The 17,697-nt window shown below is 37.2% G+C and overlaps 1 protein-coding gene across 1 annotated transcript; it reads left to right on the forward strand.

Annotated features, from left to right (window-relative positions):
* Window positions 1-2,306: 2,306 nt before the first annotated feature.
* LOC306852259 (heparan sulfate glucosamine 3-O-sulfotransferase 3B1-like) lies at window positions 2,307-16,979 on the forward strand. Its single transcript, XM_079388972.1, has 2 exons — window positions 2,307-3,051; window positions 14,943-16,979. Exons 1-2 carry the CDS (start codon window positions 2,639-2,641, stop codon window positions 15,559-15,561), a joined length of 1,032 nt encoding a protein of 343 aa, XP_079245098.1. The 5' UTR covers window positions 2,307-2,638; the 3' UTR covers window positions 15,562-16,979.
* The last annotated feature ends 718 nt before the right edge of the window (window positions 16,980-17,697 follow it).

Here is a 17,697-nt window from a genome sequence, read left to right on the forward strand (position 1 = left end):
CACGCTTAATAAAGCTCTGCTGCTCGTTAGACTTTCATGAAAACAGTGTTTTCTAGCCTGAAGGAAATAAATCAGTCTTGCTGCTCACTGGCCCTGACCCAGGGGTCACATTTTTATAGATGGCTACTTCATCATCCAGCAATCCGTTCTTGGACTGCACACAGAAGACATGCAATCGCTTGGACTGACTAGAGCGACCTTGTTCTCTGATCCTTGAAAACAAGTTAAATTGATAAAACAAACAGGTAAATCCTGCCAGATATATTACCATGACACTTACCAGTGAATTCAGGTGATAAGCCATGATTTAAAGAGTGCTATTTTCTTTTTTTATATATCAGATCGTTACTTTTGGTTAATTTTACAATCATTTAATGTATTTTTTTACATACATTCATGTAACAAAAAAAGAAAAAAAAGTAATGCTCTAATCTAATCAAATCAGATTATTATATTGGTGTTGTATTGCATTATATTTATACTATGCCATACATTATCAAAGTATTATTATATTAGTATAGATTTGAAGAAAACACAACACATTTTGGAGAATGACTATGCATGGCTCTTCTAATATGGCTCTTTTAAAGAGAGGGCGCGTTTAACCTTTTGACCCTGGTCACATCTGCACTTGGAAGATAGGAGAAATAAATCACAACATAAACCAGACAAATCACCACAAAATGGCCATGTAATGCATTTACCCTGATGCTGTCATGATGCAAAAGGATCATTAAGCGTAATGCAATAAATATCAGAACTGTAAAGCTATGAAACGCTTTCAGTGTTTATTTGATATAGCATTACTGAAGTCTGCTTTTGCAGCTAATAAAATCACAGTTATATCTGCCCTGTCCAGCACTTTGTCTGTCATGTGGTCCCTGTACATTAATGATAGTGTCCTGAAAATAAGAGCAGTATGTAATAACATTTCTGCAGATGCTTTCTAACAGAGAGCGTAAACACTGTCCTCCTGTGCCTGTGTGAAGTAATGTGATCACCAGCTTTACTGTGCTGATCTGATCACTGGACTACATGCCAAACCAATTAAGAGATCAAGAACACCCGCCTGACATCTTGAAACGGTTAGATTGCTAGGATCTGGTCGAGGCTCACAGAAGGAGGCCTTTGCTCTGTTGGAGGTCTGAGGAGTCATGCAGAAATTTAAAGGTTTTGATAGCCTTGAATGAAAATCCAAATCTAATCCAAATATTATCCTCTGAAGCCATACGAGAACTAAATTTAAATCATTATTCACAAAAAAATTCTGTGATGGTCAATGGAGCTTCCGTATTGGACCGGACAGCAATTTTTCTGCATAAAAAGCATAATAATGTTTAAATTCTTACGCCAGTTTCAAGGGTTTATGATCGTGTAGTACAGAAAAAAACGTTTTGTTGGCAGTTACTTAAAATCTCTATAGTTAGTCTTAGAAAATAATTTATTTTCGTAACCAATTGTAAAAACTTAATCACTTCTGGAAAACGCATTTCTGAAAATTGGAATAAGACATTGCATCTATAAGTACCAATAATTTACCATATTTGTGAAGCTTGGGATATAGATTTGCAATATGACCATAAACTACATATAAACATACAAACTTTAGAATGGAGCCAGATATGTGTTAAAACCAAGAATTTGTCAATTACTAGCTGATCCAATACAACTGGATAATGCATACTTATATCACCCCTGAAAAGTTTACCCCAAACATCCCAGACATATGTTTCAAATGTCAGAAACATGATGATCAAGACATTCTGGCAAAAATGATATCACTAATTTCCTCAATTATTTCTAAACCAATTCCAGTTACCCCTGACATGCTTTTCACTGTGAGAAATTACCCTGTATACTATGGTGACAGGTGTTTTTTTCTGAACAATAACTGAAACGAATCAATGTTCAATATTGGGAAATTGTCAATACCTTTTTGTATCCAAGAATAGGTTATATATAGAGCATATATCCTGACAAGAAACTGAGTTTCAGAAATAAAATGTGTACTGAGTAAAAAGTGTGACAACTTCTGTCCTATTTTAATACATTTAAATATGCACATAACTGACTGAATGAGAGTTGGGAATTTTTTATGATTTTTATGATCCTTTTTTTTTTTTTTTTGCGTTCTCTGTTTACACTTTTCTGGGGTGAACAACCCTACTATTATTATAAGGAGAGCAAATATTAATGCACATCACTGTGGCCAAATAATGGAAAAATAATGCATGCCATATTTCACCCCATGCTCATCTGATGTATGAGTAGAGCAGCATTAAACCCGCCTTCAGCCGTCACCCTCCAATCAAACTCAGCTGAAGCGCTGCGCGCACTTTCATGAATGAATGAGAGCGGCTTCAGGAATCCTCCCGGGACAGTCACATCCTCGCTCTCCTGCACGGATATTACAACCTCTGTTTCTATCGTCCGCGCAAAGCATGGAAGTACGAGTCCCCTCGATCTCCCACTAACACGATGACACTCTACAAAGCGGATTTTGTTGAGGAATGCCGCTCCGCGAAGCGCTCGGAATGGGACGCGCCCGCTGTCAATCGCGCGTTTGGCTTCCAGCTGGTCAAAGTGAAGCGAATAAAGTCCTGAAGAGAATGGCCGTCTACAGAGCGTCCTCAAAGGGATGGCAACTTTTAACAACGCGCCTCTGGACCTCCGGAGACTCTTGCAAAAACTAGTCATCATGTTTTCCTTCAGCATCATCTGCGTCTCGATCCTCTACTTTCTGCTGGGATGCTGCGAGCCGGACTTGGTGGACAGTTCGCAGAACTCACCGCTGGGATGGTATAATAAGACCGTGCTGAGAGAGATATTGACGGCGCCTGACTATGTGGCGGATGATAGCGTGGATGGAAACAGCTCAGGGAAGGACTGGACCGCGAGCCGGCGCCTCCCAGACGCGCTCATCATCGGAGTGAAGAAGGGAGGCACGCGTGCGCTCCTGGAGTTCCTGAGGCTTCATCCGGACATCCGCGCGCTCGGCTCCGAACCGCACTTCTTTGACAGGCACTACATGCGCGGACTCGGCTGGTACAGGTAACAATTACACAGAAACGCGCTTGGCGTTGGAATAGGAGTTAATTGCATGTTGTTGTGGTTAGCCCGTTAATGACTGGAACTGCAAAATAGCTTTAAAGTACTTTAAAGTATAATTAAACACTGAATTCGGACTTCTGTGACATTAGAGCATGCTAGATTATTATGCACCCACAAATGAAAATTGCGTTGGGGGGGTTTGTACTGTTAATTAGCTGGTGTTATTAAAAGAAGCAATGTTTAGTAAATGACTAAAGAGCCAGGGAACCCCGAAATTAAAATTCGGTCATGAACTACTCATCTTAGTCGGTACCAATATCCTCGTGGTGGGCAGTGTGCTGACATATTCGGGTGTCCCGAGTTCGAGTCCTGGTTTGTGGACCTTTCCTTACCCCCCCCCTCTCACTTTGCTTCCTGTCAACTAACTGTCCTATTAAAATGAAAGGCAACATGCCAAAAATAAATCTTAAAAAAATTAACTACCCATCCTAATGTCAGTACGGAACACAGAAGAAGATATTTTGAACCAATCTTGGGTTTTGAACACCATTAACTTTCCTTTAAAGGACAAAAAACACTTTTTTGAAATATTTACTTTTGCATACCGCAGAATGAAGTCACAGAGAAAGGTGTGAAATGACTGAATGGTGACATATTTAAATCAATCAATCAATAAAACCATTACATACCAATAAGTCAAAGTAACAACAAAATAACAACAACGGCTGCAAGAGCAAAATAAACCAGTCCATCGTCAAATGCAACTGCATTATTCATGCACTGCATTGCATACTGGTTTCTTTGGACAGTGGACATCATATTATTGCTAATGCTACAGTAAAACTAAGCAGCAAACTGTTATCAAAGTCACAAATTTAATTTACAGTGTTGCACTTTTCTAAACAGTTTTGCAACTTTGCATGCAGCATTTCTTTAGGATAGCTTGTGTTGTCGTACATTCCTTTATATTATAATGTAATATGTTGGCAGGTAGTGTTACATTTGCACAAGCTAATGCTACAGTCCGAAAGTGCGAATTTCACCACTGTGTGACCTCAATGCAATCTACTCCCAATAGCGTATTATTTGACAAGACGTGGTATCAGTATAACACTAGGCCATGTTATGATATTCGTAAAGGTTTGAGTGAGAAAAATAATGCCATCTGGCTATTGCAATCCACTGAAGTGGGGCTGGATAGTTGGCAGTGTTAATCATCTCTGGAGCTGTTGCCAGATGTTCCTTTATATTGAGAACACTTGTGTGTCGACTGCTGCATTTGAAATATGTATTGGAATATTGAAACATCTAAAAGTGTCTGGCAAATTTGGCGGATAGGGAATTTGGTCTGCCTTGGTGCCTTGCGCTCTTAAGCCACGGTCACACTAGACTTTTCGTTCCATTGACTTCCATTCATACGCATGCGAATGCGTCAGACCGGAAACGCAAGCCCATGCGAAAGGTTTTTGCATTTCTCTGCGTTCCAAAGCTCAAGCTTGGTGAACTCTGCTCTGTGAATTCGCATCACGTGATACCATGTGACCAACGCGACATTGATACGTCACAGCATGACCTCGTAGCTGAATTAAAAGAGAATAAATGTAAAACTGCAGCGCTGTTTCAAGTGTTTTTACATATTAAATGTATTATTATGTGTCATGTGTTGAATTTAAGTTTTTAAAAAGACGCTGCAGAGCATGACATCATATCGCGACCGTTGCAGCATCCGAGGGATTTTTGCATGCTCAAAGTCTGACCGGGGCTTTAGGCATCATGTCAATCGGCTATTTATTTGCTTGTCTAGAAAACAGAGTGGCAGGTTGATCAACAAGCCCATTGGAGATTCTGTCCGTATCCTCAATAATGTCTCGCTTTCAATTTTATGGTTTGTCACGCTGCCTTCGAACTGTTCAGAGAGTTGACAAAACTCAATTACTTACCTTTTAAGCAGCTGATTGATTGTTCTGTCAATTCACAACCGGCTCGCTTAGTGTCGGCGACCACATTAAACAGCCTGGAAATGCTTTTGAAACACTTCTACGGTTGTTGTTTACCTGTAAGCATATTGCTTTGATATTCCTTTGTGTTCGGCACATAAATCCCCAGTGTTCTGCTCAGACGAACGAGCCGAGAGCAGGCAGATTGTCATCTTCCCGGGACCAGATGGACCTCACAGCGTGATGGGCCACTTGACATTATTGTGAGACCTGTCAATTGATCTTTAACCCGAGTCACATTTTCCACCAAACATAATGATCTGCGCCACGGACTTCATATGGTCAGAGGAGCCACAGATAAGCGGCCAAACACAGATCCTGGAATCTGTCCACGCTGACTTATTCGGGTCTAATGGAATGGACCGGTCATTAATCTTGTTATCAAGCATAGATTAAATCTGTAGGTGTAGGTGGGGGTGGGATGCTGGTTTTGCAATCTCAATTCAGATCTTTTCCAAAGAGAATAAATGGCAGAAAAGAGCGGATAAGATCTGGAACAAGGCCGAGGTGATAGATGGAGTTTTGTCCTTATAGTGTTTCTACGATTGATTTGCGCCAATGCTTGACCTTCACTTCACGCTAGAATTAAACCGGTTAGATTCAGTTACAATTAGCAAGAGGTTTTATTCTGCTGAGACTCCGAGTTCAAGTTTCAAACGCCAAAAATCTATTTGCTGTAAGTCACCCTCAATAGTGCACGAGAAGGAGGGCGAACGTGAACAATATTTGAGATCTAAACATTAGCCATTATACAAGAGCTTTGAAATACACATTTGCAGTTTTTGAAGTCTGTAAAGCATCAATATATTGATTCAGAAGTACTAGAGGGACAGGCGAGCCAAACTGAAAATCTCAAGACCGATTTCCTGGAACCATCCGGTAAAATAAGCAGCGTGTTTCTCTTCAGTCCTTCTGGAATGCTTTTCACTGCGATAATAGTGCTGTGTCACGCGCTGTAATTTGGTTTGATGGTGTTGCATCTGATGTCATCATATTATGGGAATTAATTTCGCAATTCATGGAGCGGTCATTGAAATGGCCATTTAAATTCATACCCTTGTATTCACAGCCAAACCTTGAAGAGGGTTTTATTTTATTTTTTTAACGTGCATATGTTTACACGCCAAAAAACATAATTAGTTTGTGAGCATCCCTGGTTTTGTAATGCAGAAATGAGACATGCCTTTATAGGCTTGTCCCGAGAGGAGCTTTTTTGAGGCCATTAATTATTAATGCACTGTCTATATGAGTAGTGCATCTACTTCACAAGGACATAGACTCATTAAAATACTGCTGCTGAATAGGATGGTGATATTAATAAAGGAAAACAAGAGCTTTTACTAATGACAACGATGAGATTTTGCAACTTCCACATGCTTTTTTACACAAACACAAAAACACAACATGATTCGTACTACAAGAGCCAGATCTGATTGTCAGTTATTATATATAATACTACATGATGGCATAATGTGGGAGTCTGGTGTGAACTGTTTGTGTATGTATGTTTATTTTTGCTAGGTGTCTGTATTGGCGTAAGTAAACTGTAGTTTATGGAATCAACATAAGGCTAGATGATCCAATGGTAATTCAGCTCTCATTAGGTGTCTCAGGGGAGTGGGAATGGGGATCTGGCGTCTGAGCCCCTTGATGATGGATGTTTCTGGGAAGTGGACAGGGCACAGTTACAACTGACTGGCTCTTTAATGGCCTCTATATGCAAAGAAACGGATGGTTGGGCTCAAACACACACACACGTTGGTTTTTGTGGTTTATGGGGACTCTCCATAGGCATAATGGTTTTTATACTGAACAAACTGTGTGTGCTATTGCCCTACACCAACCCTACACCTAAACTTAGCCCTCACAGGAGACTTTGTGCATTTTTAGATTTAAAAAAAAACACCATTTAGTATGTTTTTAAGCCTTTTGAATTATGGGGACATAGGCAGTGTCCTCATAAACCACCTTCATATTGTAATACCTCTGTCATACCCATGTCATTATACAAATTTGTGTCCTCATAAACCACACAAACATGCACACACACACGCACACACACACACACACACACACACACACACTTTTCCTAATCCCCATTGTCTTACTGCAAGTGCATATTCCGTTTTGCTTTGCAGAATTTAATATTTAAAAATTGGTTTCATTAAATTGTTTATTTTTTCATGAACTGACCAATTTTTGGCTTGTCAATATGCTTAATTCTCACAAATTATTCAACAGTGTCAGCAGTGAAAAATGAGTTTAAGTATTGCACAAAAAAATGCACAAAAAAAATAATAATTTTGCAGTTAGCAGTTTTTTTAAATTAGTACTGTCTGAGTCAAATATCAACTATTATACACTATAAACAAAGATTTTTAGAGGGCATTACAAGAAAATAGTATTTTGTTTTGTCTGCTTTTGAACTACTTCTGTATAGGAAAATCTGACCAATTTACTTATACATAGAAAAAATCTTATATATATACTATATATATAAAACTACCATTTAAAAAATGGGAGTGTGTGTGTGTATATATATACACATACAAACACAAACACACACACTACCATTTTATAAATCTTCTGCTCAACAAGGCTGCATTTATTTAATCAAAAATGCAGTAAAACACTAATATTGCGTAAATATTATTACAATTCAAAATTGACTTTTCTATGTGAATATATTTTCAAAAGCTCAGTCCATTTTTTTACTAAAAATGAAAGAAAGAAGTCTTTAAAAGAAGTTTTTAAAAGACGTCTCTTTTGCTTACCAAGGCTGCATTTATTTGATAAAAATTGTGAAATATTATTACATATCAAAATAGCTGTTTTGTATGCGAATATATGTTAAAATGTAGCCTAATTTATTGCTGTGGTCAAAGCTGAATTTTCAGCATCATCACAGTCTTCAGTGTCACATGATCCTTCATAAATCATTCAAATATGCTGATATGCTTTTTTTTTTTTTTTGCTAAAATGTTAAAACAAAGACATTCAAGCCATGTCAGTGTGGAACATTTCTATTCTTTAAATTGTAATAATGCACCTGTCCACGAGCGCCCAGGTGTGTGAGAGCTGTTTATTTGTAAGTCAGCATTTCTGAAAATGAAACACGGAAGGCTTCATCATCCCATTAAACAGATTCATTGGAATGAAAAAATTCTTATTACATCCATTTCTGTAGTTGATGCCTGGACAGAAGACAGGGTAATTGCCTCACATCTGTTTGTGCACAGCAAGCTGCTGATGAGGCCATAGAGTGGCCCATCTACAAACTCCACCTGCCACCCGCAGCAGCTGAGGCCCGCATTACCATACCCCCATCATGATCAATACCCACGGCACCATTTGGTTTATTCAGGATACCTCAGAGAGGCCTGGCCAAATGCAGCCTCAATTAGGGGAGACCTATCCACCGGCTCCTGTGGGCTGATGGGATTGGACGACACAGAGCAATGAGCCAAACAATGAAGCCGCTTCAGAGCTTACAGACAATCCATACTGCTTAGATTGAGCTTCATGTTCTGTGAACATCTAACTAACAAAGACTTACCTGTTCTGTTCTTATCAGGCCTGGCTTTGTGTTGGATTCTGTAAAACGTGTCTATTATATTTGGAGTTTTAATTCTTCAGAATATCTTGCCAGCTAATCATATAGCCAATTCAAACATTTGCCAAGATTACAAAAAGGATGCTCAAGTTTTTCGCAAATTTTCACAAGCAAGCATATATTCAATATAAACTGAATTACTGACTTCAACTCATAGGCTAATCTGCATTAAATTGATGTTCCTTTGGATCAGTATCTTTGTTCTTATCTTAGATCCTCTCAATTAATTTAAAGCAGATATAAGAATCTACTGAATTGTGGACATATATTCCACTTTAAAAAGTAAAAATCTAGTAAAATATAAGAAATATATCTATTTGTTCCTGGTTTTAAAAAACTAAGTCATAATCATCATTATTTTCTTAAATGTTTAAAAGATTTCTTTTCAAAGTAAAAATTTTTTAAGAAAATATAAAATGATCAATTCAGAAATATCATTGATGTTTTTTGGGAGCCTTTTATCATGTCATAAAAGGTCAAATGATATTTTATTTTAAGACACTTATTGACCTTGACACATCATTTCCTGTGGATAAAATATTTTTCAGATATCTAATATGCAGTGAAGCAGCTTAGCTTTTTCTAAGAAATAATAATAAAAGACAACTTCTTAAAAAGTTTTTTTTTAAAAGAATTTCATTCTTTTAAGAGCCTTTTATGCCATTATGATGCAGTATCACCCTGATATTTTTCCCTTTATGCTCGCAAAAATATCAACATTTTCTTTCAGAAATCAGAAACATGCTCATCAGAGGAGGTGCTTTTATGTCACTGTATATATGAATTGCATTTTGTAAAGTTTTGTTTAATATTTTTATTACACAATAAAATATTGTTGTATATTAAATAATAATATAGCGTTGCTGAATATTTTTTAATAAGTTAATGGAGCAAAAAAATAAGCATTGACCCATATTCAGTGTTATTGAACACATTCCTCTGTATTCCGTAATGTTCAGTGGTCGGTGGACATCAGAAATCCTTGCATTAGCTGGAGGACACACTCTCAGAGGCACATGCAAGTACGAAGCGGTCACATCGCTTGAAGCAAGTGAATAATTAATGGCGGGATCTAATAGACTTGCTGGCCCCATAATAGGCATAGGTAAACAGGGAAGTCTTTAGGCTAAGTGCTTTCTCAGATGAAGTCATTGATAATGCAGGGAGGTCTGGGGATTGGCATGGCTGACGTGTTGTTGTATCGATAGGAGCTGGCGTTGCAGGGACGGCTGGCACAGCGATGTGAGTCTGTCTCCTGCCAGAGGACACTAGAGGCATCATATGGCCCGTCCTCAGTGACCCATCTGAACAGCATGACGGACAGTACGTCTTTGTCATCTCTTTGATCAAATGCAATCTGGGTCTGACCCACTGAGCCTCATACATTTAAAAACTGTGTCCTTGATTGTGGTAGTAAGTCTGATCGTTTGGAATTCCACAATTACTTGCTTTTTTAAAGGGGGCATATCATGCTATTATTATTTACATTCTACCCTTGAGCTCCACTTACAATGTTAGTAAAAGCTTTGTCGTAAAATATCATATTTCTGTTATAAATCTATAACTATATAATATATAGCTAGTTTTCATGACCATTTTCATTTTACGAACAGTCATGTTCATCAATGTTTGCTTTCCCAATAGTTACCCCCCCCCCAAAAAAATAAAAAAAAATAAAAAAATTACACAAATTTGCTGAAAACGTACTCACCTCAGGCCATCCAAGATTGAGATGAGTTTGTTTCTTCATCAGATTTAGAGAAATATAGCATTGCATCATTTGCTCACCAATGGATCCTCTGCAGTGAATGGGTGCCGTCAGAGTCCAAACAGCTGAAAAAAATATCACAATAATCCACAAGTAATCTACACCACTCCAGTCCAGCAATTAACATCTTGTGAAGCCAAAAGCTGCGTGTTTGTAAGAAACAAAACATTTTTAACTAACACGAGTCCATAATTGCTTCCTCCAGTGAAAAAGCCATCTGGTCTGAATCAGGAGAGAAATATGCACAAATCAAGCCCAAGCCAAAAGTTCAAAACAGCTCACAAATATGTGTGTGGATTTTGATGTGAGAGTACAGCAGGAGATGGACTTTTATTATGTTATTATGGATTATGGACTCATATTTTAGCAATGGTTTAAGTTAAACACATTAATGATGGATTCCATGAGGATGAGTACATTTTCAACAAATTTTCATGAATGCGTGAACTGTCCCTTTAAGAACCCCCCCAATGCAATGACATGAAATTTACAATTCAGAACACTTAAGTAATGCATTCTGTTTTTTAAATATAAAGAAGTATAGATAAATTAAGTACAGATTTCTATGGATGACATTTCAAACAGATCTGGCCTATAAACCTTAAAGACTTTTTATTTTTCCTCAAACTTTCATTTGAGGCTTTGTCAAGCCATCAATCAAAGTTTGTTTTGACAAAATTGCCATTACAGTTAAAGATGACACTTATTACAGTTAGATCATTTAGTTTGAATTTCAGTTCATTTTTATTTTACTTAAATTCAATTCACAGTTCCATTTAATAGGCATCACTGACATGTAAATGTGGGCGGTCTTGCATCCATACATTTATTGAGTCTTTTTTTGTAGTTTAGTCTCAATAATTTTTGGTTTTGAGTTCTGAAAATTCTGATTAGTTTTAATTCATCAATCAATTTTATCTTCTGGTAACAGATCAGAAGAATTTGATTCCTCATAATATAATGGCTTTTATTACCACAGAAGTCATTTGTTTCATCTGAGCACATTTCTCATAATTTACTGCTAGTGTTTGACTGCTGCTCTGTTCTGGCATTTCACGCTCAGTTTTTGTAGTTAGAACCAACTCGCGTCTATTTGACTTCTCAGAGCTTGACAGAGCTTTGAGTCCCTTAAATAGACATTGTGGTCGTGTTGCAAAAGCAGGTGGGGTGCAGGTGGACCATTAAAGCTGGTGCGCCTGTGAGCCACTTAAAACAAATGAGTCCCATCTGTCAACGCTAAGAAAGACACGCACACATTCCATTTGTTTTCCCGTGTATGTTGGTAACCCGCCGTGATTGATGCTGGCTGCACATCTGCACGATAAGCAGCATTACTGATGCACATTCGGAGCCGGCTGACTTCTCATTTACAGCCAATAAGAGGCACAGTGGAGCGTGTGGCCCAGGCTGATCTGCTCGAGGACAGAACGCCGTGACACCTCATTAGGTCATGTGCGCCGGGCCGCAGAGCCTCTTCTGATGCCTCCGCTGGGGGCGTGATGTGATTTAGATGATCAATACTGGGCTGGCAGTCACAATCCAGCTCTTAAGTAAAACAGATCTGTGGAAACACAAGATTGATGGTGGTAGGGAAGGTAAAGTAAGTTTCTAAAGTAAGTCTACTTTACTTGATGACTTTCCTAACTCTTCTTTATTTGTAATCAGATTAGAGTTCAAAAGTTCAAAACTATATTAGAGTCATATAGTTCATAATATAGGTTTATTTTTATATTACATTTTCTGTTTTTATTTTAAATTTGTTTAAAGTTTTGGTAATTTTGTCATATTATGTCATTAGATTTCTTTTTTTGTCATTTTAATTATTTGCTTCAACTTACTAAACAAAAATAAGACATTTTGCCCTGGCAACTATAGCTGAACTAAAGAAAAGTTTAATGTCTTTTATTGATTTTATTTTATTTCAGTTGATGTTTATTGTATTTCAAGAAATTAATTTTTATGGTTTTAATTTAAGTTTAACTTATCAATAATAACCCTGGTATTTAGATGTCTGAATGGACTATTTCAAATTTAATTGTCATTCATTTAGTTAAAAATTTATTCAGCTAGAAAAAAAGTGTTGAAATACTACAACCCGAATTCTGGAAATGTTGGGACGTTTTTTTAAATTTGACTAAAATGAAAACTAAAAGACTTTCAAATCACATGAGCCAATATTATAACAAATGTTTAAACAGAAATTTCAGAAATATTTTTCCACTAAATGAGCTCATTTCAAATTTGATGCCTGCTACAGGTCTCAAAAAAGTTGGCACGGGGGCAACAAAGGGCTGAAAAAGCAAGAAATTTGATAGAGATTCAGCTGGGAGAACATCTAGCAACTAATTAAGTTAATTAACATCAGGTCTGTAACATGATTAGCTATAAAAGTGATGTCTTAGAGAGGCAGAGTCTCTCAGAAGTAAAGATGGGCAGAAGCTCTCCAATCTGTGAAAGAGTGCGTAAAAAGATTGTGGAATACTTTAAAAACAAAGTCAGATTGTAAAGGCTTTGCAAATCTAATCATCTACAGTGCATAACATCATCAAAATCTTCAGAGAAACTGGAGAAATCTCTGTGCGTAAGGGACAAGGCCAAAGACCTTTGTTGGATGACCATGGTCTTTTGGGCCCTCAGATGACACTGCATCACTCATCGGCATGATTCTGTCATTGACATTACTAAATGGGCCCAGGAATACTTCCAGAAACCACTGTCAGTAAACACAATCCGCTGTGCCATCTGCAGATGCCAACTAAAGCTCTATCATGCAAAAAGGAAGCCATACGTGAACATGGTCCAGAAGCGCCGTCGTGTCCTGTGGGCCAAGGCTCATTTAAGTGCATACGGCATGGACAGCTTGCATGTTTCCGAAGGCACTATGAATGCTGAAAGGTATATAAAGGTTTTAGAGCAACATATGCTCCCCTCCAGACGACGTGTATTTCAGCAGGACAATGCAAAACGGCATATTGCAGCTATTATAACAGCTTCGTAGTAGAAGAGTCCTGGTGCTGAATTGGTCTGCCTGCAGTCCAGATCTTTCACCTATAGAGAACATTTGGTGCTTCATTAAACGAAAAATACGTCAAAGATGACCACGAACTCTTCAGAAGCTGGAATCCTATATCAGGCAAGAATGGGACCAAATTCCAACATCAAAACTCCAGAAACTCATAACCTCGATGCCCAAACGTCTACAAACTGTTTTGAAAAGAAGAGGAGATGCTACACCATGATAAACATGCCTCCGTCCCAACTATTTTGAGACCTGTAGCAGGCATCAAATTTGAAATGAGCTCCTTTTGTGCATAAAATTGTAAAATTTCTCAGTTTAAATATTTGTTATGTTATCTATATTCTATTGTGAATAAAATATTGGCTCATGTGATTTGAAATTCTTTTAGTTTTCGTTTTATTCAAATTTAAAAAACATCCCAACATTTCCAGAATTCAGGTTGTAATTATAAAGCTTAACACTCTTAACCCGTGTTACATTCCTCTGGACAGACAGATGGCGCTGTTATGTCCCAAATGAGGAATTTTCTCTTGGAAACTTTTTTGACTTTGGCTGCAATTTTGACTGCTTTTACGTTATGATAATGTAAGATTTGTTTATGTTCTTCATGTAGTCTCAAGTTTTTTTGTTTTTTTTTACAATAATGTTTATATGAGAAATGTTTTAGCGTTTTACATTGTATACAATATACACAATGTACTACAAATAATATATGTTCTTCCTCATTATATGAAAAGATTCCATGTGCAATCGTAAAAAGTCATTTTATACAACCTGTTTAATTCAGAAGTAAATTTTGAGCAGCAAAAATAATTTACTTTTGCATTAATCCTAAGCCAGATGCCTTACCTCTTACAGTTTTAATATATTCGTATTTTCTATGTAGAATATTTATAGGAATAATTGTTTTCTTATAGTAAGATTTTTGATATTCTTTTAATATTCTGAATTAGTTTTAGTTCCATTTTCAAAATGTTCCATATTAGTTAAACTGGTAATTTTGTTGTGTTTTTGTAAATTTGTGTTTTTGTCAATTTGTTTAAAAATATGTGTCTATATAGATTTTATTCATTTTTATTTCAGTTTTAGCTTTATTTATTTTCATAGCCTACATTAAGTTAAACTAAATTAAATTGATAAAAGTTGTTTTGGTAAACAGCTTAAGTAAAATAAAGTTTTGTTATATTTTATTGCATTTCAGATCAAATTTTGTAAATTTTTATACTTCAAGTTTTAGTTTTAGCAAATTATAATAACCCTGTTTGACACACATAAAAAAATCCTATTCTTAACAAATGCCGATTTCTCAGTAAAACTTAAAACATTTAAAAACAAGTTAAAACAATTAAAACAAGATAAATTTACTCGAGACTAGGCTTTTCAGAGAATGCATCTTCAATATAAATGTATTTTGACTTACTGCACAGGTTACTCAAAACAAGTGAAATTTTTTGTTGGAGAAGTAATCAAGTACCTGCTCTTCTTATTTTTTAGGAGCATGATGCCTAAAGCCCTCAACGGGCAAATCGTAATGGAGAAAACGCCCAGATACTTCGTTTCCCCAGAGACGCCGGGCCGCATCCACGCCATGTCGCGCGACATCAAGCTGATCGTGGTGGTGCGGGACCCCATCACCCGCGCTATTTCAGACTACACCCAGATCATCTCTAAAACGCCTGACATCCCCAGCTTCGAGAGCCTGACGTTCAAGAACCGATCCACGGGACAGATAGACTCTCTCTGGAGCCCGCTGTACATCGGCCTGTACGCCAGACACCTGGAGCGATGGCTGGCCTACTTTCCGCTCTCGCAGATCCATTTCGTCCATGGTGAGAGGCTGATAAGCGACCCGGCGGGCGAGTTGGGCCGAGTGCAGGACTTCCTCGGCCTGCAGAGGATTATCACAGATAAACACTTCTACTTCAACAAGACCAAGGGCTTCCCTTGCCTCAAAAAGCCAGAAGGCAGTAGCAAACCCCACTGTCTGGGCAAAACCAAAGGCAGAACGCATCCTAAAATCAACCCGGAGATCATTCAGAAACTGAGGGAATTCTACCAGCCTCACAACCTCAAGTTCTACCAAATGGCAGGCATGGACTTTGGATGGCAATGACCTTTTCTGACCATTAACACATAACGACTCCATACTGCGGTTGATTTCTTGAGCGTGAGGCTTAAGATTAAACCGAGTTGGTCTAAAATGTGATCGAAGGGAAAACCGATATCCTAGGATGGTCAATGGCTCTGTAGCTGTTCAAATCAATGTGTCTGCCAGATAAATAGAGGTCTGAGCACTTCGGGTTTCAATAGTCTTTTCATACCGTCGGTGTGACTCAGCTCGAGGGAACTGATAGAAATGACCTTAAATCATCAGTTTAAGTAGCACTTTTCTGCTCTTGCCATTTTGATGTCTTTTTTATGTTGCTTAGTCAAGCTTCAATCATCCTTCATATCAGAAGAAGTCTGGATTTGAAATAGACTGTGTAGCATAGACAGAAAGACAGAAAGACGTAGCTCCTCTGTGTAAGGTCTACAATCACTTTCTACATCCACTGGCTCAAATTGGTTTTGATTGTCTGCTGTAATTGGTTCAAATGTGGACAATATGCAGATGAGGCTGGTCCTTTTGAATTTCCCCTCTGCATGCATGAATTTGCACTAGTCTGAAATGCAGCCCACTAGAAAGCCAATAAATTATTTTAAGTTACTGTGTAGTTGTTTTATCCCCAAAATTAGTCAAATGTAATATAAATGTTAATGCAAAATAAAATATTTCTTCACCATTTCTTTTTTTTTAATGTTTCACATAATTCTGAAATAAAATGATTAATTGTATCACGTCAGCAAAATCTCCTCGTTGGTGCTATTTCTAGAAGTGTAAAAGGTGAACTAGCATTCATACGTTTTCAAAAGAAGGCTCTTCTGCTCACCAAGGCTGCATTTATTTGATCACAACTACAGTAAAAACAATAATAATGTTAAATATTTAAAATAGCTTTTCTATGTCCCAATTTATTGCTGTGATCAAATCTGAATTTTCAGCATCATTCCTCCAGTCTTCAGTCTCACATGATCCTTCAGAAATCATTCTAATATACTGATTTGCTGCTCAGGAAACATTTCTGATTATTATCAATGTTGAAAACAGTTGTGCTGCTGAATATTTTTATACAATTTATTTATTGTAACAGCCTGTAGGTAACTTCATTTATCCGACTAGTATGATAGTTTCATCAAATGGTAAATCAATATGCACTATGTTAATGCCAGTAAACTGAACACTAACAGTTACTTACCATCAGTGCGAGTTCTGGTGCTGAACGGCTTTGCACATCCAGTTTTTAAGCCACGAAATTGACCTTTAGCAAAGGCCTGCCCAGTTCAAGCAGCACATGAACCGTTCATCTCTTCCACTTTACTAGTTATAGCATGAAATAAACACGAATGAACATCAGAAGACGTCAATACACACCATTTTTCAAGTTCAAATCCAGTATTAATCTACTCTCTTGTCTGGTTTGTTTGTCAGACAAAAAAAAAAAAAAAAAAAAAATCGGCGCTATGATTGGTCAGATCACCTGTCAAACTCCCAGAGAAAGGGATGACATCGTTGTGTCACATAGTAAGTACATGACAAATGGACATTATCATATATAAAATATAGGCTTATGATATGTGGGTTTTAACTGACACACACAACATTGATTATTTATGAAAAAAAAACTTATCCATATCTGTAGGCAATGACTGTAATGTAAACAGACAGTGTGGTCACAGTTATGAGGCACTACTTATAAAAAAAAAAAATGAAAAAAAAAAAATTGGTGAGATTACCTAACTAAAAATAAACGGGGATTTTCCGACTTTCCAGTGATTCGTTGCTGTTTTATACACGTTGTCATTGTGGTGGTCAATAAAACAAAATGCATTTGTATTATAATTACTATGTTATTGGTCATGATTGTTAAGAGTGGCACTTTTGACAGTTTTTTTCTTGGAAAAAAGAAATAAAGAGCGAAAAGAGAAACTCTCATTGTCCCCTGTAGCAGTGTGAGGTTCCACTAAACACTGTCTATAGCGACACCCTCTGGCCAAAACAATCATGTGTTTCTAAGTAAAAAATAAGAAAAACGCATGATCTCGGGTTATAAAGTTGGTTGTCTTTATTATTATTATAATGCATTGATTTAATATAATTATTACTTTGTGTAGAAGACTTAATTCACATTTCATCAACATAAAGTCAAAG

This window comes from Barbus barbus, assembly GCF_936440315.1.
Source record: "Barbus barbus genome assembly, chromosome: 32".
NCBI classification, from domain to species: domain Eukaryota; kingdom Metazoa; phylum Chordata; class Actinopteri; order Cypriniformes; family Cyprinidae; genus Barbus; species Barbus barbus.